This window comes from Cherax quadricarinatus, unplaced genomic scaffold (genome assembly GCF_038502225.1).
Source record: "Cherax quadricarinatus isolate ZL_2023a unplaced genomic scaffold, ASM3850222v1 Contig58, whole genome shotgun sequence".
NCBI lineage: Eukaryota > Metazoa > Arthropoda > Malacostraca > Decapoda > Parastacidae > Cherax > Cherax quadricarinatus.
The window spans coordinates 142,695-169,137 of record NW_027195084.1 but is presented as its reverse complement, the minus strand read 5'-3'; the positions used below and the strand labels follow the sequence as shown (position 1 = coordinate 169,137).

Sequence of the window (26,443 nt, the reverse complement as noted above, 5' to 3'; positions counted from 1 at the left end):
GATAATATTAACAGGCTGGGTAATATTAACAGGCTGGATAATATTAACAGGCTGGATAATATTAACAGGCTGGGTAATATTAACAGGCTGGGTAATATTAACAGGCTGGATAATATTAACAGGCTGGGTAATATTAACAGGCTGGGTAATATTAACAGGCTGGGTAATATTAACAGGCTGGATAATATTAACAGGCTGGATAATATTAACAGGCTGGATAATATTAACAGGCTGGGTAATATTAACAGGCTGGGTAATATTAACAGGCTGGGTAATATTAACAGGCTGGATAATATTAACAGGCTGGATAATATTAACAGGCTGGATAATATTAACAGGCTGGGTAATATTAACAGGCTGGGTAATATTAACAGGCTGGGTAATATTAACAGGCTGGGTAATATTAACAGGCTGGGTAATATTAACAGGCTGGATAATATTAACAGGCTGGATAATATTAACAGGCTGGGTAATATTAACAGGCTGGGTAATATTAACAGGCTGGGTAATAACAGGCTGGGTAATATTAACAGGCTGGATAATATTAACAGGCTGGATAATATTAACAGGCTGGATAATATCATATTGGGAAGGGTAGGAGAGAAGAGCTGCTAGGTAAGTACAGGTCAACTATAGATTATATTAAGACTAAGGGAGGGGTCCCAGTTATATGTAGCATCTTGCCTAGAAGGGGAGTAGGAAATAAATAACAAAAAAGGCACAATACCGTGACTGGAACTATACACAAATAACCCGCACATAAAAGAGAGAATCTTACGACGACGTTTCGGTCCGACTTTGTCAATGGTCCAAGTCGGACCTAAACGTCGTCGTAAGCTTCTCTCTTTTATGTGCGGGTTATTTGTGTAGGAAATGAATGGTTGTCTAGGGCAATTGGTGTAAATTGCTGGCTAGACAGATACTGCAAGGAACTTGCAATCCCATTCATTGACAACTGGAACAACTTTTATGGCAAACATGATATGTATGCAAGGGATGGGGTACATCTCTCTGGGGCTGGGGTGGTAGCACTTGCAAACTTAATTGAGAAGCCCATTGGTGAAATGCCTGTGATTTTAAACTGATAGAAGATAGAGGTATGGTTGTGTGTGGGAAACAGTCAGGTTGCAACACTAGGGTTGGACACAGTAAATGTATAAAAGGCATTCAGCATGAAGTTATAAATAAAGACAATAGATCAGGTCAGCAAACAAAGGGGGACAGCAGAGGGCAGCAAATGACTAGCTCCCTTAAGGTTTACTATACTAATAGCAGGAGTGTAAGAAATAAGATAGATGAGCTAGGATTAATTGCAAGTGCAGGAAACATAGATATTATTGCTATAACAGAGACCTGGCTCAATCTGAAAGATAGAGAGATGTTTTCTGAATGTCACATACAAGGCTATAAATTATTCCACACTGACAGGGTCAACAGGAAGGGTGGTGGAGTAGCGATGTATGTCAGAGACAATTTAAATTGTTGTGTTAGACAAGATATAAAATTAGAAGCGTCGGCCACTGAATCTGTTTGGTTACAGCTTCTCGAGGGCCGAGAAAAACTAATTTTGGGTGTGATTTACAGGGCCCCAAATCTTGATAGGGAGTGCAGTAAACTTCTATGGGACGAAATTCATAAGGCATCTACATACGAAAATGTTGTGCTAATGGGAGATTTCAACTATAGACAGATTGACTGGAGCAATTTGACAGGAAATTTAGAGTCAGGTGACTTTCTTGATACGATCCAGGATTGTTTTTTAAAACAGTTTGTGACAGAGCCAACTAGGGGAAATAACCTCCTTGACTTGGTTCTTGCCAGTAGGGAAACACTAATTAATAATCTTGAGGTTAATGATGAGCTTGGGGAAAGTGATCACAAATCACTCAGATTTAATATATCGTGGAATTCCCCTAATAATGGCAATCAAGTCTCCGTCCCTGACTTTCGCTTGGCTGATTTCATAGGACTGAAAAATTACTTAGGTGGGCTGAACTGGAATGACCTGACTAAGGGTCAGGTAGGTGGTGATGGTTGCCGATATGACGCTTTCCAGGGCATAGTTCTAGCTGCTCAGTCAAATTATGTTCCAAATAGGGAAATCAGATCAAACAAAAATGATCCTAAATGGATGAACAATAGATTAAAATATCTGATTGGTCAAAAGAGAGGCATATACAGTATAGGCAAATCAAAAGAGAAAAGGGGCAATTAAGAAATCAATATATTCAGTTAAAGAGAGAAATAAAAAAGGGAATTAGAAAAGCAAAAAGAGATTATGAGGTTAAAGTTGCAAGAGAATCGAAGACTAACCCAAAAGGATTCTTTCAGGTATACAGAAGTAAGATCAGGGACAAGATAGGCCCACTCAAAAGTTACTCTCAGTTTTTACAGAGGAAAATACTAGCGATATTCCAGAAATAATAAATTATGTAGAACAGGACGATAAGACTAACCCAAAAGGATTCTTTCAGGTATACAGAAGTAAGATCAGGGACAAGATAGGCCCACTCAAAAGTTCCTGGGGTCAGCTCACTGACAGTGATAAGGAAATGTGTAGAATTTTTAACACATACTTCCTCTCAGTTTTTACACAGGAGGATACCAGCGATATTCCAGAAATGATAAATTATGTAGAACAGGACGATAATAAACTGTGCACGATTAGGGTTACAAGTGACATGGTCCTTAGGCAAATAGATAAATTAAAACCTAACAAATCCCCAGGCCCTGATGAACTGTATGCAAGGGTTCTAAAGGAATGTAAAGAGGAGCTTAGCAAACCTTTGGCTAATCTTTTCAACATATCACTACAAACTGGCATGGTGCCAGATAAGTGGAAAATAGCAAATGTGATACCTATTTTCAAAGCAGGTGACAGGTCCTTAGCTTCGAACTATAGACCAATAAGCCTAACCTCCATAGTGGGAAAATTTATGGAGTCAATAATTGCCGAGGCAGTTTGTAGCCACCTTGAAAAGCATAAATTAATCAACGAATCTCAGCATGGTTTTACAAAGGGACGTTCCTGCCTTACGAATTTATTAACTTTTTTCACTAAGGTATTTGAGGAGGTAGATCATGGTAATGAATATATTGTGTATATGGACTTCAGTAAGGCTTTTGACAGGGTCCCACATCAGAGACTCTTGAGGAAAATTAAGGCACATGGAATAGGAGGAGAAATTTTTTCCTGGATAGAGGCATGGTTGACAAATAGGCAGCAGAGAGTTTGCATAAATGGGGAGAAATCAGAGTGGGGAAGCGTCACGAGCGGTGTTCCACAGGGGTCAGTGTTGGGCCCCCTGCTGTTCACAATCTACATAAACGACATAGATGAGGGCATAAAGAGCGACATCAGCAAGTTTGCTGATGACACCAAAATAGGCCGTCGAATTCATTCTGACTAGAACATTAGAGCACTCCAGGAAGATTTGAATAGACTGATGCAGTGGTCGGAGAAGTGGCAGATGCAGTTTAATATAGACAAATGCAAAGTTCTAAATGTTGGACAGGACAATAACCATGCCTCATATAAACTAAAGAATGTAGATCTTAATATTACGGATTGCGAAAAAGATTTAGGAGTTCTGGTTAGCAGTAATCTGAAACCAAGACAACAGTGCATAAGTGTTCGCAGTAAAGCTAATAGAATCCTTGGCTTCATATCAAGAAGCATAAATAATAGGAGTCCTCAGGTTGTTCTTCAACTCTATACATCCTTGGTTAGGCCTCATTTAGATTATGCTGCACAGTTTTGGTCACCGTATTACAGAATGGATATAAATGCTCTGGAAAATGTACAAAGGAGGATGACAAAGATGATCCCATGTATCAGAAACCTTCCCTATGAGGATAGACTAAGGGCCCTGAATCTGCACTCTCTAGAAAGACGTAGAATTAGGGGGGATATGATTGGGATGTATAAATGGAAGACAGGAATAAATAAAGGGGATGTAAATAGTGTGCTGAAAATATATAGCCTAGACAGGACTCGCAGCAATGGTTTTAAGTTGGAAAAATTCAGATTCAGGAAGGATATAGGAAAGTACTTGTTTGGTAAAGGAGTTGTGGATGAGTGGAACAAACTCCCAAGTATAGTGATAGAGGCCAGAACATTGTGTAGCTTTAAAAATAGGTTGGATAAATACATGAGTGGGTGTGAGTTGGACCTGATAGCTTGTGCTACCAGGTCGGTTGCCATGTTCCTCCCTTAAGTCAATGTGACCTGACCTGACTGGGTTGGGTGCATTGGCTTAAGCCGGTAGGAGACTTGGACCTGCCTCGCATGGGCCAGTAGGCCTGCTGCAGTGTTCCTTCGTTCTTATGTTCTTATATACATTGTGGCAGGTATATACATTGTGACAGGTATATACATTGTGGCAGGTATATACATTGTGGCAGGTATATACATTGTGACAGGTATATACATTGTGACAGGTATATACATAGTGGCAGGTATATACATTGTGACAGGTATATACATTGTGACAGGTATATACACTGTGGCAGGTATATACACTGTGGCAGGTATATACATTGTGACAGGTATATACATTGTGACAGGTATATACACTGTGGCAGGTATATACATTGTGACAGGTATATACACTGTGGCAGGTATATACATTATGGCAGGTATATACATTATGGCAGGTATATACATTATGGCAGGAATATACATTATGGCAGATATATACACTGTGACAGGTATATACACTGTGACAGGTATATACTGGGTATATAAACCACCTGGTCAACACTATATATACATTGTGACATATATATACACTGTGACAGGTATATGCAGTATACTGGGTATATAAACCACCTGGTCAACACTATATATACATTGTGACAGGTATATACAGTATACTAGGTATATAAACCACCTGGTCACCACTATATATACATTATGACAGGTATATACAGTATACTGGGTATATAAACCACCTGGTCAACACTATATATACATTGTGACAGGTATATACAGTATACTGGGTATATAAACCACCTGGTCAACACTATATATACATTGTGACAGGTATATACACTGTGACAGGTATATACAGTATACTGGGTATATAAACCACCTGGTCACCACTATATATACATTATGACAGGTATATACAGTATACTGGGTATATAAACCACCTGGTCAACACTATATATACATTGTGACAGGTATATACAGTATACTGGGTATATAAACCACCTGGTCAACACTATATATACATTGTGACAGGTATATACACTGTGACAGGTATATACAGTATACTGGGTATATAAACCACCTGGTCAACACTATATATACATTGTGACAGGTATATACAGTTTACTGGGTATATAAACCAGCCGGGATTGATGGGATAAAGATAGAAATGTTAAAAGCAGGTGGGGATATAGTTTTGGAGTGGTTGGTGCAATTAATAAATGTATGGAAGAGGGTAAGGTACCTAGGGATTGGCAGAGAGCATGCATAGTTCCTTTGTATAAAGGCAAAGGGGGCAAAAGAGAGTGCAAAAATTATAGGGGGATAAGTCTGTTGAGTATACCTGGTAAAGTGTATGGTAGAGTTATTGTTGAAAGAATTAAAAGTAAGACTGAGAATAGGGTAGCAGATGAACAAGGAGGCTTTAGGAAAGGTAGGGGGTGTGTGGACCAGGTGTTTACAGTGAAACATATAAGTGAACAGTATTTAGATAAGGCTAAAGAGGTCTTTGTGGCATTTATGGATTTGGAAAAGGCATATGACAGGGTGGATAGGGGGGCAATGTGGCAGATGTTGCAGGTGTATGGTGTAGGAGGTAGGTTACTGAAAGCAGTGAAGAGTTTTTACGAGGATAGTGAGGCTCAGGTTAGAGTATGTAGGAAAGAGGGAAATTATTTCCCAGTAAAAGTAGGCCTTAGACAAGGATGTGTGATGTCACCGTGGTTGTTTAATATATTTATAGATGGGGTTGTAAGAGAAGTAAATGCGAGGGTCTTGGCAAGAGACATGGAGTTAAAAGATAAAGAATCACACATAAAGTGGGAGTTGTCACAGTTGCTCTTTGCTGATGACACTGTGCTCTTGGGAGATTCTGAAGAGAAGTTGCAGAGATTGGTGGATAAATTTGGTAGGGTGTGCAAAAGAAGAAAATTAAAGGTGAATACAGGAAAGAGTAAAGTTATGAGGATAAAAAGATTAGGTGATGAAAGATTGGATATCAGATTGGAGGGAGAGAGTATGGAGGAGGTGAGTGTATTCAGATATTTGGGAGTGGACGTGTCAGCGGATGGGTCTATGAAAGATGAGGCGAATCATAGAATTGACGAGGGGAAAAGGGTGAGTGGTGCACTTAGGAGTCTGTGGAGACAAAGAACTTTGTCCTTGGAGGCAAAGAGGGGAATGTATGAGAGTATAGTTTTACAAACGCTCTTATGTGGGTGTGAAGCATGGGCGATGAATGTTGCAGCGAGGAGAAGGCTGGAGGCAGTGGAGATGTCATGTTTGAGGGCAATGTGTGGTGTGAATATAATGCAGAGAATTCGTAGTTTGGAAGTTAGGAGGAGGTGCGGGATTACCAAAACTGTTGTCCAGAGGGCTGAGGAAGGGTTGTTGAGGTGGTTCGGACATGTAGAGAGAATGGAGCGAAACAGAGTGACTTCAAGAGTGTATCAATCTGTAGTGGAAGGAAGGCGGGGTAGGGGCCGGCCTAGGAAAGGTTGGAGGGAGGGGGTAAAGGAGGTTTTGTGTGCGAGGGGCTTGGACTTCCAGCAGGCGTGCGTGAGCATGTTTGATAGGAGTGAATGGAGATGAATGGTTTTTAATACATGACGTGCTGTTGGAGTGTGAGCAAAGTAACATTTATGAAGGGGTTCAGGGAAACCGGCAGGCCGGACTTGAGTCCTGGAGATGGGAAGTACAGTGCCTGCACTCTGAAGGAGGGGTGTTAATGTTGCATTTTAAAAACTGTAGTGTAAAGCACCCTTCTGGCAAGACAGTGATGGAGTGAATGATGGTGAAAGTTTTTCTTTTTCGGGCCACCCTGCCTTGGTGGCCACCCTGCATTGGTGGGAATTGGCCAGTGTGATAATAAAAAATAATAAAAAAAAATAAACCACCTGGTCAACACTATATATACACTGTGGCAGGTATATACTTGGTATATAAACCACCCGGTCAACACTATACATATACATTGTGACAGGTATATACATTATGGCAGGTATGTACAGTATACTGGGTATATAAACCACCTGGTATATACACTGGGTATATACACTGGGTATATACACTGTGACAGGTATATGCAGTATACTGGGTATATAAACCACCTGGTCTACACTATATATAAACCAGTGTTTGAGCTACACTTGGTTTATATTATGATAAAGTTAAGACACATGTACAACATCTGTGTATCTTTATTGTAGATGTTTTGCCCTCCAGTGACTTTATTGTAGATGTTTCGCCCCCCAGTGACTTTATTGTAGATGTTTCGCCCTCCAGTGACTATTGTAGATGTTTCACCCTCCAGTGACTTTATTGTAGATGTTTCACCCTCCAGTGACTTTATTGTAGATGTTTCGCCCTCCAGTGACTTTATTGTAGATGTTTCGCCCTCCAGTGACTTTATTGTAGATGTTTCGCCCTCCAGTGACTTTATTGTAGATGTTTTGCCCTCCAGTGACTTTATTGTAGATGTTTTGCCCTCCAGTGACTTTATTGTAGATGTTTCACCCTCCAGTGACTTTATTGTAGATGTTTTGCCCTCCAGTGACTTTATTGTAGATGTTTTGCCCTCCAGTGACTTTATTGTAGATGTTTCGCCCTCCAGTGACTTTATCAGTACAGTTGCCAGGACATAACTTAAGACAGTGGAACTATGTACACAAGATGAGGTAATTAGTGCCTCAACCTGGCAGTAGGTGCCTCAACCTGGCAGTAGGTGCCTCAACCTGGCAGTAGGTGCCTCATCCTGGCAGTAGGTGCCTCAGCCTGGCAGTAGGTGCCTCAACCTGGCAGTAGGTGCCTCAGCCTGTCAGTAGGTGCGACGATCACCGTAGTCGTGGAGATCCTGAAGCAGAAGTATTTTTTTTTTATTCGCAGGTATTCTCCCGGTCCGGGTCTTTTACAAGTAGTGGTGACCCGGCCTTGGCTCTCTATCTGGGGAGTATCTCCAGACTTAAGTCTCCCATGGTAGGAGGTACAAGTTCCCCCTCATCTTTGGGACCAAGTGTCCCCAGGCCTAGCCACATTCCCTCATCTTTGGGACCAAGTGTCCCCAGGCCTAGCCATAGTCCCTCATCTTTGGGACCAAGTGTCCCCAGGCCTAGCCACATTCCCTCATCTTTGGGACCAAGTGTCCCCAGACCTAGCCACAGTCCCTCATCTTTGGGACCAAGTGTCCCCAGACCTAGCCACAGTCCCTCATCTTTGGGACCAAGTGTCCCCAGGCCTAGCCACATTCCCTCATCTTTGGGACCAAGTGTCCCCAGGCCTAGCCACATTCCTGACGCATATATAATAACGTCAGGTGCAAATGGGACGTGCAGCAGACGAGGACATAGTTACTGGTAGGTGGGCCTCCCCAGTGGAAGTAGGTCCTTCCCAAAGAGATGTGTTAGTTGCAGTAGTAGTGGTGAAGGTAATGAACATGTCCTCAGTAGTAGTGGTGAAGGTAATGAACATGTCCTCAGTAGTAGTGGTGAAGGTAATGAACATGTCCTCAGTAGTAGTGGTGAAGGTAATGAACATGTCCTCAGTAGTAGTGGTGAAGGTAATGAACATGTCCTCAGTAGTAGTGGTGAAGGTAATGAACATGTCCTCAGTAGTAGTGGTGAAGGTTATGTCCTCAGTAGTAGTGGTGAAGGTTATGTCCTCAGTAGTAGTGGTGAAGGTAATGAACATGTCCTCAGTAGTAGTGGTGAAGGTAATGAACATGTCCTCAGTAGTAGTGGTGAAGATAATGAACATGTCCTCAGTAGTAGTGGTGAAGGTAATGAACATGTCCTCAGTAGTAGTGGTGAAGGTTATGTCCTCAGTAGTAGTGGTGAAGGTTATGTCCTCAGTAGTAGTGGTGAAGGTAATGAACATGTCCTCAGTAGTAGTGGTGAAGGTAATGAACATGTCCTCAGTAGTAGTGGTGAAGGTTATGTCCTCAGTAGTAGTGGTGAAGGTAATGAACATGTCCTCAGTAGTAGTGGTGAAGGTAATGAACATGTCCTCAGTAGTAGTGGTGAAGGTAATGAACATGTCCTCAGTAGTAGTGGTGAAGGTAATGAACATGTCCTCAGTAGTAGTGGTGAAGGTAATGAACATGTCCTCAGTAGTAGTGGTGAAGGTAATGAACATGTCCTCAGTAGTAGTGGTGAAGGTAATGAACATGTCCTCAGTAGTAGTGGTGAAGGTTATGTCCTCAGTAGTAGTGGTGAAAGTTATGTCCTCAGTAGTAGTGGTGAAGGTTATGTCCTCAGTAGTAGTGGTGAAGGTTATGTCCTCAGTAGTAGTGGTGAAGGTTATGTCCTCAGTAGTAGTGGTGAAGGTAATGTCCTCAGTAGTAGTGGTGAAGGTTATGTCCTCAGTAGTAGTGGTGAAGGTAATGAACATGTCCTCAGTAGTAGTGGTGAAGGTAATGAACATGTCCTCAGTAGTAGTGGTGAAGGTTATGTCCTCAGTAGTAGTGGTGAAGGTAATGAACATGTCCTCAGTAGTAGTGGTGAAGGTAATGAACATGTCCTCAGTAGTAGTTGTGAAGGTTATGTCCTCAGTAGTAGTGGTGAAGGTTATGTCCTCAGTAGTAGTGGTGAAGGTTATGTCCTCAGTAGTAGTGGTGAAGGTAATGAACATGTCCTCAGTAGTAGTGGTGAAGGTTATGTCCTCAGTAGTAGTGGTGAAGGTTATGTCCTCAGTAGTAGTGGTGAAGGTTATGTCCTCAGTAGTAGTGGTGAAGGTTATGTCCTCAGTAGTAGTGGTGAAGGTTATGTCCTCAGTAGTAGTGGTGAAGGTTATGTCCTCAGTAGTAGTGGTGAAGGTTATGTCCTCAGTAGTAGTGGTGAAGGTTATGTCCTCAGTAGTAGTGGTGAAGGTAATGAACATGTCCTCAGTAGTAGTGGTGAAGGTAATGAACATGTCCTCAGTAGTAGTGGTGAAGGTTATGTCCTCAGTAGTAGTGGTGAAGGTTATGTCCTCAGTAGTAGTGGTGAAGGTTATGTCCTCAGTAGTAGTGGTGAAGGTTATGTCCTCAGTAGTAGTGGTGAAGGTTATGTCCTCAGTAGTAGTGGTGAAGGTTATGTCCTCAGTAGTAGTGGTGAAGGTAATGAACATGTCCTCAGTAGTAGTGGTGAAGGTAATGTCCTCAGTAGTAGTGGTGAAGATAATGAACATGTCCTCAGTAGTAGTGGTGAAGGTAATGAACATGTCCTCAGTAGTAGTGGTGAAGGTTATGTCCTCAGTAGTAGTGGTGAAGGTTATGTCCTCAGTAGTAGTGGTGAAGGTTATGTCCTCAGTAGTAGTGGTGAAGGTTATGTCCTCAGTAGTAGTGGTGAAGGTAATGAACATGTCCTCAGTAGTAGTGGTGAAGGTAATGAACATGTCCTCAGTAGTAGTGGTGAAGGTAATGAACATGTCCTCAGTAGTAGTGGTGAAGGTAATGAACATGTCCTCAGTAGTAGTGGTGAAGGTTATGTCCTCAGTAGTAGTGGTGAAGGTTATGTCCTCAGTAGTAGTGGTGAAGGTTATGTCCTCAGTAGTAGTGGTGAAGGTTATGTCCTCAGTAGTAGTGGTGAAGGTAATGAACATGTCCTCAGTAGTAGTGGTGAAGGTAATGAACATGTCCTCAGTAGTAGTGGTGAAGGTTATGTCCTCAGTAGTAGTGGTGAAGGTTATGTCCTCAGTAGTAGTGGTGAAGGTTATGTCCTCAGTAGTAGTGTTGAAGGTTAACTCCTCAGTAGTAGTCAGTAGTAGAAGGTTAAGTCCTCAGTAGTAGTGGTGAAGGTTATGTCCTCAGTAGTAGTGGTGAAGGTTATGTCCTCAGTAGTAGTGGTGAAGGTTATGTCCTCAGTAGTAGTGGTGAAGGTTATGTCCTCAGTAGTAGTGGTGAAGGTTATGTCCTCAGTAGTAGTGGTGAAGGTAATGAACATGTCCTCAGTAGTAGTGGTGAAGGTAATGTCCTCAGTAGTAGTGGTGAAGATAATGAACATGTCCTCAGTAGTAGTGGTGAAGATAATGAACATGTCCTCAGTAGTAGTGGTGAAGATAATGAACATGTCCTCAGTAATAGTGGTGAAGGTAATGTACATGTCCTCAGTAGTAGTGGTGAAGGTAATGAACATGTCCTCAGTAGTAGTGGTGAAGGTTATGAACATGTCCTCAGTAGTAGTGGTGAAGGTAATGAACATGTCCTCAGTAGTAGTGGTGAAGGTTATGTCCTCAGTAGTAGTGGTGAAGGTTATGTCCTCAGTAGTAGTGGTGAAGATAATGAACATGTCCTCAGTAGTAGTGGTGAAGGTAATGAACATGTCCTCAGTAGTAGTGGTGAAGGTTATGAACATGTCCTCAGTAGTAGTGGTGAAGGTTATGAACATGTCCTCAGTAGTAGTGGTGAAGGTAATGAACATGTCCTCAGTAGTAGTGGTGAAGGTAATGAACATGTCCTCAGTAGTAGTGGTGAAGGTAATGTCCTCAGTAGTAGTGGTGAAGGTAATGAACATGTCCTCAGTAGTAGTGGTGAAGGTAATGAACATGTCCTCAGTAGTAGTGGTGAAGGTAATGAACATGTCCTCAGTAGTAGTGGTGAAGGTAATGAACATGTCCTCAGTAGTAGTGGTGAAGGTAATGAACATGTCCTCAGTAGTAGTGGTGAAGGTAATGTCCTCAGTAGTAGTGGTGAAGGTAATGAACATGTCCTCAGTAGTAGTGGTGAAGGTAATGAACATGTCCTCAGTAGTAGTGGTGAAGGTAATGTCCTCAGTAGTAGTGGTGAAGGTAATGAACATGTCCTCAGTAGTAGTGGTGAAGGTAATGAACATGTCCTCAGTAGTAGTGGTGAAGGTAATGAACATGTCCTCAGTAGTAGTGGTGAAGGTTATGAACATGTCCTCAGTAGTAGTGGTGAAGGTAATGAACATGTCCTCAGTAGTAGTGGTGAAGGTTATGTCCTCAGTAGTAGTGGTGAAGGTTATGTCCTCAGTAGTAGTGGTGAAGGTAATGAACATGTCCTCAGTAGTAGTGGTGAAGGTAATGAACATGTCCTCAGTAGTAGTGGTGAAGGTTATGTCCTCAGTAGTAGTGGTGAAGGTTATGTCCTCAGTAGTAGTGGTGAAGGTTATGTCCTCAGTAGTAGTGGTGAAGGTTATGTCCTCAGTAGTAGTGGTGAAGGTTATGTCCTCAGTAGTAGTGGTGAAGGTAATGAACATGTCCTCAGTAGTAGTGGTGAAGGTAATGAACATGTCCTCAGTAGTAGTGGTGAAGGTAATGAACATGTCCTCAGTAGTAGTGGTGAAGGTAATGTCCTCAGTAGTAGTGGTGAAGGTAATGAACATGTCCTCAGTAGTAGTGGTGAAGGTAATGAACATGTCCTCAGTAGTAGTGGTGAAGGTAATGAACATGTCCTCAGTAGTAGTGGTGAAGGTAATGTCCTCAGTAGTAGTGGTGAAGGTAATGAACATGTCCTCAGTAGTAGTGGTGAAGGTAATGAACATGTCCTCAGTAGTAGTGGTGAAGGTAATGAACATGTCCTCAGTAGTAGTGGTGAAGGTTATGAACATGTCCTCAGTAGTAGTGGTGAAGGTAATGAACATGTCCTCAGTAGTAGTGGTGAAGGTTATGTCCTCAGTAGTAGTGGTGAAGGTTATGTCCTCAGTAGTAGTGGTGAAGGTAATGAACATGTCCTCAGTAGTAGTGGTGAAGGTTATGTCCTCAGTAGTAGTGGTGAAGGTTATGTCCTCAGTAGTAGTGGTGAAGGTAATGAACATGTCCTCAGTAGTAGTGGTGAAGGTAATGAACATGTCCTCAGTAGTAGTGGTGAAGGTTATGTCCTCAGTAGTAGTGGTGAAGGTTATGTCCTCAGTAGTAGTGGTGAAGGTTATGTCCTCAGTAGTAGTGGTGAAGGTAATGAACATGTCCTCAGTAGTAGTGGTGAAGGTTATGTCCTCAGTAGTAGTGGTGAAGGTTATGTCCTCAGTAGTAGTGGTGAAGGTAATGAACATGTCCTCAGTAGTAGTGGTGAAGGTTATGTCCTCAGTAGTAGTGGTGAAGGTTATGTCCTCAGTAGTAGTGGTGAAGGTAATGAACATGTCCTCAGTAGTAGTGGTGAAGGTAATGAACATGTCCTCAGTAGTAGTGGTGAAGGTAATGAACATGTCCTCAGTAGTAGTGGTGAAGGTAATGAGTGGTGAAGGTTATGTCCTCAGTAGTAGTGGTGAAGGTTATGTCCTCAGTAGTAGTGGTGAAGGTAATGAACATGTCCTCAGTAGTAGTGGTGAAGGTTATGTCCTCAGTAGTAGTGGTGAAGGTAATGAACATGTCCTCAGTAGTAGTGGTGAAGGTAATGAACATGTCCTCAGTAGTAGTGGTGAAGGTTATGTCCTCAGTGAACATGTCCTCAGTAGTAGTGGTGAAGGTAATGAACATGTCCTCAGTAGTAGTGGTGAAGGTAATGAACATGTCCTCAGTAGTAGTGGTGAAGGTAATGAACATGTCCTCAGTAGTAGTGGTGAAGGTAATGAACATGTCCTCAGTAGTAGTGGTGAAGGTTATGTCCTCAGTAGTAGTGGTGAAGGTTATGTCCTCAGTAGTAGTGGTGAAGGTAATGAACATGTCCTCAGTAGTAGTGGTGAAGGTTATGTCCTCAGTAGTAGTGGTGAAGGTAATGAACATGTCCTCAGTAGTAGTGGTGAAGGTAATGAACATGTCCTCAGTAGTAGTGGTGAAGGTAATGAACATGTCCTCAGTAGTAGTGGTGAAGGTAATGAACATGTCCTCAGTAGTAGTGGTGAAGGTAATGAACATGTCCTCAGTAGTAGTGGTGAAGGTTATGTCCTCAGTAGTAGTGGTGAAGGTAATGAACATGTCCTCAGTAGTAGTGGTGAAGGTAAGTGAACATGTCCTCAGTAGTAGTGGTGAAGGTAATGAACATGTCCTCAGTAGTAGTGGTGAAGGTAATGAACATGTCCTCAGTAGTAGTGGTGAAGGTTATGTCCTCAGTAGTAGTGGTGAAGGTTATGTCCTCAGTAGTAGTGGTGAAGGTTATGTCCTCAGTAGTAGTGGTGAAGGTTATGTCCTCAGTAGTAGTGGTGAAGGTTATGTCCTCAGTAGTAGTGGTGAAGGTTATGTCCTCAGTAGTAGTGGTGAAGGTTATGTCCTCAGTAGTAGTGGTGAAGGTTATGTCCTCAGTAGTAGTGGTGAAGGTTATGTCCTCAGTAGTAGTGGTGAAGGTTATGTCCTCAGTAGTAGTGGTGAAGGTTATGTCCTCAGTAGTAGTGGTGAAGGTAATGATGTCCTCAGTAGTAGTGGTGAAGGTTATGTCCTCAGTAGTAGTGGTGAAGGTTATGTCCTCAGTAGTAGTGGTGAAGGTTATGTCCTCAGTAGTAGTGGTGAAGGTTATGTCCTCAGTAGTAGTGGTGAAGGTTATGTCCTCAGTAGTAGTGGTGAAGGTAATGAACATGTCCTCAGTAGTAGTGGTGAAGGTTATGTCCTCAGTAGTAGTGGTGAAGGTTATGTCCTCAGTAGTAGTGGTGAAGGTTATGTCCTCAGTAGTAGTGGTGAAGGTTATGTCCTCAGTAGTAGTGGTGAAGGTTATGTCCTCAGTAGTAGTGGTGAAGGTTATGTCCTCAGTAGTAGTGGTGAAGGTTATGTCCTCAGTAGTAGTGGTGAAGGTTATGTCCTCAGTAGTAGTGGTGAAGGTAATGAACATGTCCTCAGTAGTAGTGGTGAAGGTAATGAACATGTCCTCAGTAGTAGTGGTGAAGGTTATGTCCTCAGTAGTAGTGGTGAAGGTTATGTCCTCAGTAGTAGTGGTGAAGGTTATGTCCTCAGTAGTAGTGGTGAAGGTTATGTCCTCAGTAGTAGTGGTGAAGGTTATGTCCTCAGTAGTAGTGGTGAAGGTAATGAACATGTCCTCAGTAGTAGTGGTGAAGGTTATGTCCTCAGTAGTAGTGGTGAAGGTTATGTCCTCAGTAGTAGTGGTGAAGGTTATGTCCTCAGTAGTAGTGGTGAAGGTAATGAACATGTCCTCAGTAGTAGTGGTGAAGGTTATGTCCTCAGTAGTAGTGGTGAAGGTTATGTCCTCAGTAGTAGTGGTGAAGGTAATGAACATGTCCTCAGTAGTAGTGGTGAAGGTAAGTAGTAGTGGTGAAGGTATGTCCTCAGTAGTAGTGGTGAAGGTAATGTCCTCAGTAGTAGTGGTGAAGGTAATGAACATGTCCTCAGTAGTAGTGGTGAAGGTAATGTCCTCAGTAGTAGTGGTGAAGGTAATGAACATGTCCTCAGTAGTAGTGGTGAAGGTAATGTCCTCAGCAGTAGTGGTGAAGGTAATGAACATGTCCTCAGTAGTAGTGGTGAAGGTAATGTCCTCAGTAGTAGTGGTGAAGGTAATGAACATGTCCTCAGTAGTAGTGGTGAAGGTAATGTCCTCAGTAGTAGTGGTGAAGGTTATGTCCTCAGTAGTAGTGGTGAAGGTTATGTCCTCAGTAGTAGTGGTGAAGGTAGTGGTGAAGGTTATGTCCTCAGTAGTAGTGGTGAAGGTTATGTCCTCAGTAGTAGTGGTGAAGGTAATGAACATGTCCTCAGTAGTAGTGGTGAAGGTAATGATGTCCTCAGTAGTAGTGGTGAAGGTTATGTCCTCAGTAGTAGTGGTGAAGGTAATGAACATGTCCTCAGTAGTAGTGTGGTGAAGGTAATGAACATGTCCTCAGTAGTAGTGGTGAAGGTTATGTCCTCAGTAGTAGTGGTGAAGGTTATGTCCTCAGTAGTAGTGGTGAAGGTAATGAACATGTCCTCAGTAGTAGTGGTGAAGGTAATGAACATGTCCTCAGTAGTAGTGGTGAAGGTAATGAACATGTCCTCAGTAGTAGTGGTGAAGGTTATGTCCTCAGTAGTAGTGGTGAAGGTTATGTCCTCAGTAGTAGTGGTGAAGGTTATGTCCTCAGTAGTAGTGGTGAAGGTTATGTCCTCAGTAGTAGTGGTGAAGGTTATGTCCTCAGTAGGAGTGGTGAAGGTAATGAACTGTCCTCAGTAGTAGTGGTGAAGGTAATGTCCTCAGTAGTAGTGGTGAAGGTAATGAACATGTCCTCAGTAGTAGTGGTGAAGGTTATGTCCTCAGTAGTAGTGGTGAAGGTAATGAACATGTCCTCAGTAGTAGTGGTGAAGGTTATGTCCTCAGTAGTAGTGGTGAAGGTTATGTCCTCAGTAGTAGTGGTGAAGGTAATATGTCCTCAGTAGTAGTGGTGAAGGTAATGAACATGTCCTCAGTAGTAGTGGTGAAGGTTATGTCCTCAGTAGTAGTGGTGAAGGTTATGTCCTCAGTAGTAGTGGTGAAGGTTATGTCCTCAGTAGTAGTGGTGAAGGTAATGTCCTCAGTAGTAGTGGTGAAGGTAATGAACATGTCCTCAGTAGTAGTGGTGAAGGTTATGTCCTCAGTAGTAGTGGTGAAGGTTATGTCCTCAGTAGTAGTGGTGAAGGTTATGTCCTCAGTAGTAGTGGTGAAGGTTATGTCCTCAGTAGTAGTGGTGAAGGTAATGAACATGTCCTCAGTAGTAGTGGTGAAGGTTATGTCCTCAGTAGTAGTGGTGAAGGTAATGAACATGTCCTCAGTAGTAGTGGTGAAGGTAATGAACATGTCCTCAGTAGTAGTGGTGAAGGTTATGTCCTCAGTAGTAGTGGTGAAGGTTATGTCCTCAGTAGTAGTGGTGAAGGTAATGAGTAGTAGTGGTGAAGGTAATGAACATGTCCTCAGTAGTAGTGGTGAAGGTTATGTCCTCAGTAGTAGTGGTGAAGGTTATGTCCTCAGTAGTAGTGGTGAAGGTTATGTCCTCAGTAGTAGTGGTGAAGGTTATGTCCTCAGTAGTAGTGGTGAAGGTTATGTCCTCAGTAGTAGTGGTGAAGGTTATGTCCTCAGTAGTAGTGGTGAAGGTTATGTCCTCAGTAGTAGTGGTGAAGGTTATGTCCTCAGTAGTAGTGGTGAAGGTTATGTCCTCAGTAGTAGTGGTGAAGGTAATGAACATGTCCTCAGTAGTAGTGGTGAAGGTTATGTCCTCAGTAGTAGTGGTGAAGGTAATGTCCTCAGTAGTAGTGGTGAAGGTTATGTCCTCAGTAGTAGTGGTGAAGGTTATGTCCTCAGTAGTAGTGGTGAAGGTTATGTCCTCAGTAGTAGTGGTGAAGGTTATGTCCTCAGTAGTAGTGGTGAAGGTTATGTCCTCAGTAGTAGTGGTGAAGGTAATGAACATGTCCTCAGTAGTAGTGGTGAAGGTAATGAACATGTCCTCAGTAGTAGTGGTGAAGGTTATGTCCTCAGTAGTAGTGGTGAAGGTTATGTCCTCAGTAGTAGTGGTGAAGGTAATGTCCTCAGTAGTAGTGGTGAAGGTAATGAACATGTCCTCAGTAGTAGTGGTGAAGGTTATGTCCTCAGTAGTAGTGGTGAAGGTTATGTCCTCAGTAGTAGTGGTGAAGGTTATGTCCTCAGTAGTAGTGGTGAAGGTTATGTCCTCAGTAGTAGTGGTGAAGGTTATGTCCTCAGTAGTAGTGGTGAAGGTTATGTCCTCAGTAGTAGTGGTGAAGGTTATGTCCTCAGTAGTAGTGGTGAAGGTTATGTCCTCAGTAGTAGTGGTGAAGGTAATGAACATGTCCTCAGTAGTAGTGGTGAAGGTAATGAACATGTCCTCAGTAGTAGTGGTGAAGGTAATGTCCTCAGTAGTAGTGGTGAAGGTAATGAACATGTCCTCAGTAGTAGTGGTGAAAGTAATGTCCTCAGTAGTAGTGGTGAAGGTAATGTCCTCAGTAGTAGTGGTGAAGGTAATGTCCTCAGTAGTAGTGGTGAAGGTAATGAACATGTCCTCAGTAGTAGTGGTGAAGGTAATGTCCTCAGTAGTAGTGGTGAAGGTAATGAACATGTCCTCAGTAGTAGTGGTGAAGGTAATGTCCTCAGTAGTAGTGGTGAAGGTTATGTCCTCAGTAGTAGTGGTGAAGGTAATGAACATGTCCTCAGTAGTAGTGGTGAAGGTAATGAACATGTCCTCAGTAGTAGTGGTGAAGGTTATGTCCTCAGTAGTAGTGGTGAAGGTAATGAACATGTCCTCAGTAGTAGTGGTGAAGGTAATGAACATGTCCTCAGTAGTAGTGGTGAAGGTAATGAACATGTCCTCAGTAGTAATGGTGAAGGTTATGTCCTCAGTAGTAGTGGTGAAGGTTATGTCCTCAGTAGTAGTGGTGAAGGTAATGAACATGTCCTCAGTAGTAGTGGTGAAGGTAATGAACATGTCCTCAGTAGTAGTGGTGAAGGTAATGAACATGTCCTCAGTAGTAATGGTGAAGGTTATGTCCTCAGTAGTAGTGGTGAAGGTTATGTCCTCAGTAATAGTGGTGAAGGTTATGTCCTCAGTAGTAGTGGTGAAGGTTATGTCCTCAGTAGTAGTGGTGAAGGTTATGTCCTCAGTAGTAGTGGTGAAGGTAATGAACATGTCCTCAGTAGTAGTGGTGAAGGTAATGTCCTCAGTAGTAGTGGTGAAGGTAATGAACATGTCCTCAGTAGTAGTGGTGAAGGTTATGTCCTCAGTAGTAGTGGTGAAGGTAATGAACATGTCCTCAGTAGTAGTGGTGAAGGTTATGTCCTCAGTAGTAGTGGTGAAGGTTATGTCCTCAGTAGTAGTGGTGAAGGTTATGTCCTCAGTAGTAGTGGTGAAGGTAATGAACATGTCCTCAGTAGTAGTGGTGAAGGTTATGTCCTCAGTAGTAGTGGTGAAGGTTATGTCCTCAGTAGTAGTGGTGAAGGTTATGTCCTCAGTAGTAGTGGTGAAGGTAATGTCCTCAGTAGTAGTGGTGAAGGTAATGAACATGTCCTCAGTAGTAGTGGTGAAGGTTATGTCCTCAGTAGTAGTGGTGAAGGTTATGTCCTCAGTAGTAGTGGTGAAGGTTATGTCCTCAGTAGTAGTGGTGAAGGTTATGTCCTCAGTAGTAGTGGTGAAGGTAATGAACATGTCCTCAGTAGTAGTGGTGAAGGTTATGTCCTCAGTAGTAGTGGTGAAGGTTATGTCCTCAGTAGTAGTGGTGAAGGTAATGAACATGTCCTCAGTAGTAGTGGTGAAGGTTATGTCCTCAGTAGTAGTGGTGAAGGTAATGAACATGTCCTCAGTAGTAGTGGTGAAGGTTATGTCCTCAGTAGTAGTGGTGAAGGTTATGTCCTCAGTAGTAGTGGTGAAGGTAATGAACATGTCCTCAGTAGTAGTGGTGAAGGTTATGTCCTCAGTAGTAGTGGTGAAGGTTATGTCCTCAGTAGTAGTGGTGAAGGTTATGTCCTCAGTAGTAGTGGTGAAGGTTATGTCCTCAGTAGTAGTGGTGAAGGTTATGTCCTCAGTAGTAGTGGTGAAGGTAATGAACATCCTCAGTAGTAGTGGTGAAGGTTATGTCCTCAGTAGTAGTGGTGAAGGTTATGTCCTCAGTAGTAGTGGTGAAGGTTATGTCCTCAGTAGTAGTGGTGAAGGTTATGTCCTCAGTAGTAGTGGTGAAGGTTATGTCCTCAGTAGTAGTGGTGAAGGTAATGAACATGTCCTCAGTAGTAGTGGTGAAGGTGTCCTCAGTAGTAGTGGTGAAGGTTATGTCCTCAGTAGTAGTGGTGAAGGTTATGTCCTCAGTAGTAGTGGTGAAGGTTATGTCCTCAGTAGTAGTGGTGAAGGTTATGTCCTCAGTAGTAGTGGTGAAGGTTATGTCCTCAGTAGTAGTGGTGAAGGTAATGAACATGTCCTCAGTAGTAGTGGTGAAGGTAATGTCCTCAGTAGTAGTGGTGAAGGTTATGTCCTCAGTAGTAGTGGTGAAGGTTATGTCCTCAGTAGTAGTGGTGAAGGTAATGTCCTCAGTAGTAGTGGTGAAGGTAATGAACATGTCCTCAGTAGTAGTGGTGAAGGTTATGTCCTCAGTAGTAGTGGTGAAGGTAATGAACATGTCCTCAGTAGTAGTGGTGAAGGTTATGTCCTCAGTAGTAGTGGTGAAGGTAATGAACATGTCCTCAGTAGTAGTGGTGAAGGTTATGTCCTCAGTAGTAGTGGTGAAGGTAATGAACATGTCCTCAGTAGTAGTGGTGAAGGTTATGTCCTCAGTAGTAGTGGTGAAGGTTGTCCTCAGTAGTAGTGGTGAAGGTTATGTCCTCAGTAGTAGTGGTGAAGGTTATGTCCTCAGTAGTAGTGGTGAAGGTAAGTAGTAGTGGTGAAGGTTATGTCCTCAGTAGTAGTGGTGAAGGTAATGAACATGTCCTCAGTAGTAGTGGTGAAGGTAATGAACATGTCCTCAGTAGTAGTGGTGAAGGTTATGTCCTCAGTAGTAGTGGTGAAGGTAATGAACATGTCCTCAGTAGTAGTGGTGAAGGTTATGTCCTCAGTAGTAGTGGTGAAGGTAATGAACATGTCCTCAGTAGTAGTGGTGAAGGTTATGTCCTCAGTAGTAGTGGTGAAGGTTATGTCCTCAGTAGTAGTGGTGAAGGTTATGTCCTCAGTAGTAGTGGTGAAGGTAATGTCCTCAGTAGTAGTGGTGAAGGTTATGTCCTCAGTAGTAGTGGTGAAGGTAATGAACATGTCCTCAGTAGTAGTGGTGAAGGTAATGAACATGTCCTCAGTAGTAGTGGTGAAGGTTATGTCCTCAGTAGTAGTGGTGAAGGTAATGAACATGTCCTCAGTAGTAGTGGTGAAGGTAATGAACATGTCCTCAGTAGTAGTGGTGAAGGTTATGTCCTCAGTAGTAGTGGTGAAGGTAATGAACATGTCCTCAGTAGTAGTGGTGAAGGTTATGTCCTCAGTAGTAGTGGTGAAGGTAATGAACATGTCCTCAGTAGTAGTGGTGAAGGTAATGAACATGTCCTCAGTAGTAGTGGTGAAGGTTATGTCCTCAGTAGTAGTGGTGAAGGTAATGAACATGTCCTCAGTAGTAGTGGTGAAGGTAATGAACATGTCCTCAGTAGTAGTGGTGAAGGTTATGTCCTCAGTAGTAGTGGTGAAGGTAATGAACATGTCCTCAGTAGTAGTGGTGAAGGTTATGTCCTCAGTAGTAGTGGTGAAGGTAATGAACATGTCCTCAGTAGGAGTGGTGAAGGTTATGTCCTCAGTAGTAGTGGTGAAGGTTATGTCCTCAGTAGTAGTGGTGAAGGTAATGAACATGTCCTCAGTAGTAGTGGTGAAGGTAATGAACATGTCCTCAGTAGTAGTGGTGAAGGTAATGAACATGTCCTCAGTAGTAGTGGTGAAGGTAATGAACATGTCCTCAGTAGTAGTGGTGAAGGTTATGTCCTCAGTAGTAGTGGTGAAGGTAATGAACATGTCCTCAGTAGTAGTGGTGAAGGTTATGTCCTCAGTAGTAGTGGTGAAGGTAATGAACATGTCCTCAGTAGTAGTGGTGAAGGTTATGTCCTCAGTAGTAGTGGTGAAGGTTATGTCCTCAGTAGTAGTGGTGAAGGTAATGAACATGTCCTCAGTAGTAGTGGTGAAGGTAATGAACATGTCCTCAGTAGTAGTGGTGAAGGTAATGAACATGTCCTCAGTAGTAGTGGTGAAGGTAATGAACATGTCCTCAGTAGTAGTGGTGAAGATAATGAACATGTCCTCAGTAGTAGTGGTGAAGGTTATGTCCTCAGTAGTAGTGGTGAAGGTAATGAACATGTCCTCAGTAGTTGTGGTGAAGATAATGAACATGTCCTCAGTAGTTGTGGTGAAGGTAATGAACATGTCCTCAGTAGTAGTGGTGAAGATAATGAACATGTCCTCAGTAGTAGTGGTGAAGGTAATGAACATGTCCTCAGTATCAAGACTCCATGATGTTACAGTGTCTGACAAGTTGTACAACAACGATATAATACCAACAACATGATGGTTTATATTAACTTAATTCTTAAACGGTTTATCCCATGTTTTATGTACTAGTGTGCTGGGGGTTTATCCTAGGTTTTTTACTAGTAGTGTCCTGGTGGTTTATCCTAGGTTTTATGTACTAGTAATGTCCTGGGGTTTATCCTAGGTTTTTTGTACTAGTAGTGTCCTGGGGTTTATCCTAGGTTTTATGTACTAGTAATGTCCTGGGGTTTATCCTAGGTTTTTTGTACTAGTAGTGTCCTGGTGGTTTATCCTAGGTTTTTTGTACTAGTAATGTCCTGGGGTTTATCCTAGGTTTTTTGTACTAGTAATGTCCTGGGGTTTATCCTAGGTTTTTTATATTAGTAGTGTCCTGGGGTTTATCCTAGGTTTTTTATGTTAGTAGTGTCCTGGGGTTTATCCTAGGTTTTTTGTATTAGTAGTGTCCTGGGGGTTTATCCTAGTTTTTTTGTACTAGTAATGTCCTTGGGTTTATCCTAGGTTTTTTGTATTAGTAGTGTCCTGGGGGTTTATCCTAGTTTTTTTGTACTAGTAATGTCCTGGGGTTTATCCTAGGTTTTTTTGTACTAGTAGTGTCCTGGGGTTTATCCTAGGTTTTTTGTATTAGTAGTGTCCTGGGGGTTTATCCTAGATTTTTTTTGTATTAGTAGTGTCTTGGGGGTTTATCCTAGGTTTTTTGTATTAGTAGTGTCCTGGGGGTTTATCCTAGGTTTTTTTGTATTAGTAGTGTCCTGGGGTTTATCCTAGGTTTTTTGTATTAGTAGTGTCCTGGGGGTTTATCCTTGGCTTTTTGTACTAGTAATGTCCTGGGGGTTTATCCTTGGTTTTATGTACTAGTAGTGTCCTGGGGGTTTATCCTAGGTTTTTTGTATTAGTAGTGTCCTGGGGGTTTATCCTAGGTTTTATGTATTAGTAGTGTCCTGGGGGTTTATCCTAGGTTTTATGTATTAGTAGTGTCCTGGGGGTTTATCCTAGGCTTTTTGTACTAGTAGTGTCCTGGGGGTTTATCCTAGGTTTTTTTTACTAGTGTCCTGGGGGTTTATCCTAGGTATTTTACTAGTAGTGTCCTGGGGTTTATCCTAGGTTTTATGTACTAGTAATGTCCTGGGGTTTTATCCTAGGCTTTTTGTACTAGTAGTGTCCTGTGGGTTTATCCTAGGTTTTATGTATTAGTAATGTCCTGGGTGTTTTTATCCTTGTTTTAGTTAACTCGGGTGTCGTATCCTATAATAATTTTTTTGTTACTATATAAGTAAGAAAATATAGTTTTAACTCCAGAATGTCAATGCATCATTGAGGACTGTCAGTCTTATTTCCATTGTGGTCCTTAGTCTTGTCCCCCAGGATGCCACCCTTACCAGTTACCTAACACCCAAGTACCTACTTGCTTGCTAGGTGAACTATGTCAGTGGGTGTTAAGTAACACACCCAGTGTTTCCATCCTTGCTGGGGATTGAACCCCGGACACTCAGCATATGAGGCCAGAGTGTTGTCTACCAGGCCACGGGCCTAACAATATTATATGTAAACTACAGTACTTGTATACTGTAGAAAACAAGTCCTTCTGATTGGTTCCTTCTTGTGTTGAATCAGTGTTGCAATTTTGTAGGGAATTGTTGGGTGCAACATGGCGCAGGTATGGCGGCGACGGCCGGTGTCACTGTACAGAGTGGAGCCAGGAGCTAGAGCACTAACAGCGGTTACTATCAAGTCCCATCAACACCTCACCCACAATCTTCAAGTGAGAATGACTCTTATGTATCTTCCATATTCTCCCTCTATGTATCTTCCATATTCTCCCTCTATGTATCTTCCATATTCTCCCTCTATGTATCTTCCATATTCTCCCTCTATGTATCTTCCATATTCTCCCTCTATGTATCTTCCATATTCTCCCTCTATGTATCTTCCATATTCTCCCTCTATGTATCTTCCATATTCTCCCTCTATGTATCTTCCATATTCCCCCTCTATGTATCTTCCATATTCTCCCTCTATGTATCTTCCATATTCTCCCTCTATGTATCTTCCATATTCTCCCTCTATGTATCTTCCATATTCTCCCTCTATGTATCTTCCATATTCTCCCTCTATGTATCTTCCATATTCTCCCTCTATGTATCTTCCATATTCTCCCTCTATGTATCTTCCATATTCTCCCTCTCTGTGTCTTCCATATTCTCCCTCTCTGTATTGTCTATATTCTCCCTCTTTATGTATCTTCCATATTCTCTCTCTCTGTGTATCGTCCATATGTGATGTTTGTTGATGACTGAACGAGGGTTGGAGGCTCCACCACTCCTTGTGCTCAACAACACAGACTGAACGAGGGTTGGAGGCTCCACCACTCCTTGTGTTGAATGACACAGACTGAACGAGGGTTGGAGGCTCCACCACTCCTTGTGCTCAACAACACAGACTGAACGAGGGTTGGAGGCTCCACCACTCCTTGTGTTGAATGACACAGACTGAACGAGGGTTGGAGGCTCCACCACTCCTTGTGCTCAACAACACAGACTGAACGAGGGTTGGAGGCTCCACCACTCCTTGTGTTGAATGACACAGACTGAACGAGGGTTGGAGGCTCCACCACTCCTTGTGTTGAACGCCCGGAACAAGTTGAGTGCCTCAGATAAATATAATAATAATATTGAGACACTCTCACCCTCCCAGATTGTGTTTGGCATTTCAAACGTTAATGCTCAGTAATAACCCACGTGGAAACAAACTCTGGGGATTAATTGGTGTGTATATTTCAACCCTCTTCTGGGATCCTCTTCTGTTGAAGAGGATCCCAGGAGTCAAAATACAAGTACCATCTGACTTCCGACCTGCTTGACATACTACCGCTCGCACTTATGACTGTACATCTGGCAGCATATACAGTAGTAAAATATTTAGTAAAAAGTAACATATGATACTGTGTAGGTACTTTATATAGCAAAGATTTGACATTATGCCCTGCCCAGTATGTCGGCAATTTTCTAAGGTTCGACTTGTGTCCATTTTGACTCGTGACCAGTTCGTCAGAACCAAGCTCGGTCATAAGTCGAATGGCACTTGTACTATACACATTAATTAATCTCCCGAGTTTGTGTCTCCAGGTGGGTTATTATTGAACATTGACAAATGTTCATTGCACTTTAGTTATTGATGGTATTTAATATTCAGGTAGAAAGATGTTACAGCGCTACACCGCCGCCTCAACGGCCGCCAACCTTCTTCGGCAAGATCATCGAAAATTTAAGAGAAGAGATGACCAGAAATCAGAAGATGAAAGAAAGTATAAAAGAGTTCAGAAAAGATATGCAGAAACTGGAGAAGTCTGAAGCGCTACAGAAAGTCAGGTTTGTAATCTTTGATGAGTTGAGCTCCAGCTCTGGTTCTGCTATGTGGGTTTGAAAAGAATAAGAAGGTGCAGTGCCGTGACTGGAACAATACACAACTAACCCGCACATAGGAGAAAGATTACATCGATGTGCATTTCAGTTCAACTTGTAAAAACGTATATCATGTTAAAATAAAATATCATTATTATTATTATTATTATTATTATTAACTTGGACTATTAACAAGTTACACACTTGTTAATAGTCCAGAACATTGTCATAAGGGTCAATCTCCCATGTGCTGGTTATTTGTGCGGTGCGGGTTAAGATCCAACTTCATGTTTACATCTCTGCAATCTTTCATATATTTAACCTTCATCAATTTGAAACCTTGAGTATTTCAACATTAAGTTCCCAGAATAAGTTTTGTTTCAGTTTTCTTTATTTTATATTTGATGGAGTTTATCACTGTAATATATCACTAATCTGGTTAATATTGATATCTTCAGAAATAATTGCCAGAAGAAACCAAAATTTAGTGTGGAAAAAGTCAATGAATCAAACAAGATGGAAAATTGAACCTATTAGTTGGTTCACAAAATTTAACCTATTAGTTGGTTCACAAAATTGAGCCTATTAGTTCACAAAATTGAACCTTTTAGCTGGTTCACAAAATTGAACCTATTAGTTGGTTCACAAAATTGATCCTATTAATTGGTTCACTAAATTGAACCTATTAGATCACAAAATTGAAGCTCTTAGCTGGTTGACAAAATTGTAATAAGAGAATTATAAAAGCATCAGGGACCGGCTGGGTCCCATGCTAACCTCTCTGTTAGGGTGTATAGAAATGTACTTAGTTGAATGACTCTTATTGTAGCCAGTTGGTGCAGTGGTTAACACACTGGCCTGGAGTTTTAGGTCTCACTGGCCATGGGTTGAAACTGCACCCGTTCTGGTTGCACTTCAGTGTAAATCATAGATAGTCAAAGTTTAAAGGGACGATTGTACTCCTTATTGTCAAGTTTTCATTATCTCCTTTGTTTCCTGCCTTTCTCTTCTGG

At 42.1% G+C, this 26,443-nt stretch overlaps 1 protein-coding gene across 5 annotated transcripts in view; it reads left to right on the top strand.

Annotated features, from left to right (window-relative positions):
- The window catches only part of LOC128701017 (mitochondrial import inner membrane translocase subunit TIM44), a 62,626-nt gene that overhangs the window by 1,821 nt on the left and 34,362 nt on the right, over window positions 1–26,443 (top strand). For all 5 annotated transcript variants that reach the window (XM_070079961.1, XM_070079960.1, XM_070079962.1 and 2 more), the window contains exons 2-3: window positions 23,660–23,791; window positions 25,222–25,397. In XM_070079961.1, coding sequence (XP_069936062.1) covers window positions 23,660–23,791; window positions 25,222–25,397 — 308 coding nt within the window. The remainder of the gene's footprint in view (window positions 1–23,659; window positions 23,792–25,221; window positions 25,398–26,443) is intronic.